Source organism: Littorina saxatilis, linkage group LG9, assembly GCF_037325665.1.
Source record: "Littorina saxatilis isolate snail1 linkage group LG9, US_GU_Lsax_2.0, whole genome shotgun sequence".
NCBI lineage: Eukaryota > Metazoa > Mollusca > Gastropoda > Littorinimorpha > Littorinidae > Littorina > Littorina saxatilis.
In genome coordinates this window covers 48,030,311-48,035,310 of record NC_090253.1, presented here as the reverse complement: position 1 = coordinate 48,035,310, position 5,000 = coordinate 48,030,311, and the positions used below count along the sequence as shown (strand labels likewise).

The following is a 5,000-nucleotide window of genomic DNA, read 5'->3' as shown; positions in this document are numbered from 1 at the left end:
GACACAAATTGCCAGTGTCTACGCTATGGAGGATTGGACGTAAGTATGATAACAACAAAAGTTATTAACAACAACAACAATACAATATCAATTTGCCTCATGTCTAAGGTTATCAATGCCTGGATGATACACAAATAAATTATGTCATAATAGTTACATACATATATGTGGGTATTTTTCCTAAACATAAAATAAAATTGTGTGTTTGTGTGTGTGTGTGTGAGTGTGTGTAGGTGTGTGTGTGTGTGTGTGTGTGTGTGTGTGTGTGTGTGTGTGTGTGTGTGTGTGTGTGCGTGCGTGTGTGCTTGTGTCTGTGTCTACGTGCGTGCAAGCATGCGTGCGTGCGTGCGTGCGTGCGTTCGTTCGTGTGTGTGTGTGTGTGTGTGTAATTGTGTGTGTGTGTGTGATTGTGTGTGTGTTTGTGTGATTGTGTGTGTGTGTGTGTGCGTGTGTGTGTGTGTGTGTGTGTGTGTGTGTGTGTGTGTGTGTGTGTGTGTGTGTGTGTGTGTGCAATAGTACCCGCTATTACGAGCTAGTCGTGTGACAGAGAGTTTTCTTGCACACGAGACTAGATGTTTCACGACGGCTTTTGCCGGAGTGAAACAGCAGCAGTCGAGTGTGCAAGAACACTCTCTGTCACACGACTAGCTCGTAATGGCGATTATGTCTCACAGCTTCAACAGAGGAGAGAACAAACACGTTTTGCGTACTCACGCTTGATAAACCTAAACACAGGAGCAGCCATTGTGGAGAGATCTACTTTTTGACGAAAGTGAACGAACAACTATGAATGACGTCTCGGTATATGTGAATGACGTCACAGTCATCGTCACAGTCTGTATCTTTTGAAGCATTCCATTCTTCATGACGTCTTTCTGTGTCTGCATCCGCAAAATGTTTGTTCTTTCCGGGGTCTTTGTCATCTATGTTCAGAACTCTGTCCTTCTAGTTTCAGACTAACAGGCCTCCTGAGCGAGCCACTTTCCAAGGGAAGCTAAACTCGCGTATGGAAACAGTACTGTAGTCTGGGATGCCGTTTTCAGTATTCTCAGCGTTGAAGAATTTGTAAAGAGAAGACACGACAACAGCAGGAGAAATAAAAGTCGTGTGTGCATTTTGGGGCTTTTGGAGGGACGATTTCGAGTTTAAATCCGTTCTTGCACATGCTCCAAAGCGTGTAACATACAATCTTGCACACGTTTGCTTTAGTAGTGGCAAAGAAGGAAAGCGTGTGACATTTGCTTTTATTGATGTGTTTTAATGTTATGTGTTAATGACAAGCCACAATGCCATTTATCCTTTTCATATATTGCAGTAGTATTGTATTGTATTGTATTGTATTGTATTGTGTAGTGTATTGTATTGTATTGTATTTTTTGCATTGTATGGTATTGCATTTCATTGCATTGCATTATATTGCATTGTATTGTACTGTGTATACTTTTGTCGGCACTACATAACTCAGATTTGACGCCTTTGTTTACTATTACAAAAATATCTGGACACAAATAATATCGTATTGTTTAAAAAAAATATATATATAAACAAAATAAAAGAATTAAAAAAAACACGAACAACACCAACAGAGAAACAGAACGCACGTCAAATGTTCTATTTCTGTCCTAGCGTAACCGGGGTGATTCAAGGCCAGGCATTTCCTGTCACAAAGTGTTTCGTGGAAGGTACATCAAGTGAGTATGTGTGCATCTTCACATCTTAAACTGTGAGTAACCCGTGGTACAACTGACAAAAACTATTTCTAATAGTCCTTATGGAATGTACGTTTTAGGTTTGAAGTTTCAAGTGTGTCACATCACACCAGAAATACCTTAAAATACGTGTTTTAGCGCTCAGTTGTTCAAATTCAAAATGGGGAAAAAAACTGAACATGTTTAGACTTAAGTCAAAGTCTGAGGCTCTTTCTTGTCTCTTGTTTGTGTGTTAAACACTAGCTGTTGTCTGTCTCCTTCTTGACTGATTTTCTTTTTTTCTCTTGCTGTCGTCTCTCCTTTTACTTTTTTGTAAATATTGTTTGCTGACGAAGAACTGTTGTTCGAAACCGGTCCTCTTTTTTTCGTCGTTTATTGTCCATTTTTCTGGTGAGTACATTTTTATTGTTATTTAGTTATTAATCTTCTCATCTGTATTCTCTTAATTTTAGCAAGCAATTTTGAGACTAGCAAGTTAGTTTTCACATTAATTTTCGCTTGGATATTTTAGCATGATCAAACTGCAGTAAACACGACATGCTGTCCTTTTATCTGTTGTTGTTCAGCGCAGCTTGGAATCACCACAATCTCTATGCCAAATATCATGCAGCGCTACCTGGACGCCATAGAGGGGAACAGCGGATGTCGCAGTCTGGGCTGTATTCCGACTCCTATCATTAGACGACATCTGACGAGGACCTGCTTCGTTATCAGCCACGGAAGCAACAACAGCAATTCAGGTAGCATTCACCTTGCACTTAAACTAAACATCACTTTCAATTATCATGTGCAGGGTCATGTTTTTCTACTGTATGCTATATACATAATTATAACCCAGCTCAGCTGTTGAGTTTTGAAATGAGTTTAAGTGCAGTAATATTCGTATCTGGTCAGATCTGAGATAGTGAGGCGAAGCTTTTACACGAAGAGGGCCGTGTCTTTTGATCAGGTTGTAACGTCTTGAAAAGTAATTATTAATTAAACACATTTTTGCCTGCATGTGTGGGTGACGGAATAATGGGAGAAAACAGAAATGTAGCTGTGTATCACGGGCATTAACACGCCTTGTCAAACTGTGCAGAGCTGGGTGTGGGGATGTCGGGAGAAGCCAGACAGTCTGTATTGAGTGCGTTAGCACACCTTGTCAAACTGTGCAGGTGTAGGTGTGGGGATGTTGAGACAAATCAGGAAGGTAGTTGTGTATCACGGGCGTTAACACCGTGTCAAACTGTGCAGGTGTGGGTGATGTGATGTTGAGAAAACAGAAATGTAGCTGTGTATCACGGGCATTAACACGCCTTGTCAAACTGTGCAGAGCTGGGTGTGGGGATACTGGTGGAGGACAGAAATGTAGCTGTGTATCACGGGCATTAACACGCCTTGTCAAATTGTGCAGATGTGGGCGTTGGGATGTTGGGAGAAACCAGAAAGGTAGCTGTGTATTACGTGCGTTATCACGTCTTGCTGTGTAGGGTTTGGTTTGGGGATGTTAAGAGAGGGCAGAAATGTACCTTTGTACTGATTGCGTTAACAAAAATTGTATCTGTATTGAGTGCATTACCTCACCTTGTCAAATTGTGCATGTGTGTGTGTGTGTGTGTGTGTGTGTGTGTGTGTGTGTAGATGATGGGAGAGGCTAAACATTACCTCTGTATTGAGCGGGCATTAACACGCCTTGTCAAACTGTGCAGAGCTGGGTGTGGGGATGCTTGGGGAGTCAAGACAGGTAGCTGTGTACCTGGACGGACGTCTGTCACGGTGCCGTGAACAAGTTCCACCTGATTCGTACCGCCCCAATAACGCTGACCAGACCTGCTTCATCGCCCTTGGTGATGGGGCCAACTGTCAGGTGTGTACTTGTGAGCACGTATATAAACACTAGAAGATAAACATGTTGTTCCTTCAAATCAAACCTTAAAACACACTTCTTCACACAGTGTTTTGATTAATTTTTATTTCAATATGGTGCATTTTTGATCAGGTGTTTGAATGTTTGAATGTTTTGCCTGTGTTAGTATGCTTGCATCTTGTATTGATGTAGTGTTTCGTTGTTCACTTGTGTGCTGAATGCTGCTCAACATGCTTTTTTGCTTTGCTTTGTATGTATATGTATGGGGTTTTTTTCATTGTAAAGCGCTTAGAGAACGTAAAGCGCTCTATAAATCTCCCATATCATTATTATTATTATTAAGTGCGATGTTCCTGACATACGTGAAGTAGACCACCAATGTTATTACCAAGTCTTCCCGGACGTAACTTCGAGCTCAATTATAGGGATACCCTTTACAATCAACAAGAAACCCCAATGAGAAAGCAAGTGGCATACATATCCGCCAATGTGAGTGGACTGGGTGGCCGAGTGGTAACGCACTTGCGCTCGGAAGCGAGAGGTTGCGAGTTCGACCCTGGGTCAGGGCGTTAGCAATTTTCTCCCCCCTTTCCTAACCTAGGTGGTGGGTTCAAGTGCTAGTCTTTCGGATGAGACGAAAAACCGAGGTCCCTTCGTGTACACTACATTGGGGTGTGCACGTTAAAGATCCCACGATTGACAAAAGGGTTTTTCCTGGCAAAATTGTATAGGCATAGATAAAAATGTCCACCAAAATACCCGTGTGACTTGGAATAATAGGCCGTGAAAAGTAGGATATGCGCCGAAATGGCTGCTATCTGCTGGCCGATGTGAATGCGTGATGTATTGTGTAAAGAAATTCCATCTCACACGGCATAAATAAATCCCTGCGCCTTGAGTATGTGCGTGATATAAATTGCATATAATAACAAATTAAAAAATAAGTAAATCCCTCCGCTTAGAACTGTACCCACGGAATACGTGCGATATAAGCCTCATATTGATTGATTGATTGATGTGTAAGGATGTTTAAGTCTTCGAAAAGTTTCCTCCGGGCTCAAATAAGGACACCCTTTAGGATTGAACATAAATCTGAATACGAAATCAAGAGTCCTAAATAGTTGCCAATGACCACCAATGTCATACCCAAGTCTTCGCGGAGTTAACTTCGGGCTCAAGTAAGGTCTATACAATTCAAAAGAAACATCAATTCAAAAGAAACATCAATACAAAAGAAACATCAATTCAAAAGAAACATCAATTCAAAAGAAACATCAATACAAAAACAAGTGTCCAAAATATCTGCGCGCCACTTGCCACTTGCAAGCAAAGGAGTATATTGGTGTGTTTTTACACCCCCGGTATAGGGGTGTGTATAGGATTCACTCGATGTGTTTGTTTGTTTGTTTGGGTGTGTGTTTGTGTTCGCATATAGATCTCAA

The 5,000-nt window shown here is 41.3% G+C and overlaps 1 protein-coding gene across 1 annotated transcript in view; it reads left to right on the top strand.

Annotated features, from left to right (window-relative positions):
• Positions 1-5,000, top strand: part of LOC138977237 (uncharacterized) — a 57,627-nt gene that overhangs the window by 52,046 nt on the left and 581 nt on the right. The window contains exons 20-23 of the mRNA XM_070350143.1: positions 1-39; positions 1,627-1,691; positions 2,276-2,449; positions 3,401-3,558. The exon at positions 1-39 is cut by the window's left edge and continues 71 nt beyond it. Coding sequence (XP_070206244.1) covers positions 1-39; positions 1,627-1,691; positions 2,276-2,449; positions 3,401-3,558 — 436 coding nt within the window. The remainder of the gene's footprint in view (positions 40-1,626; positions 1,692-2,275; positions 2,450-3,400; positions 3,559-5,000) is intronic.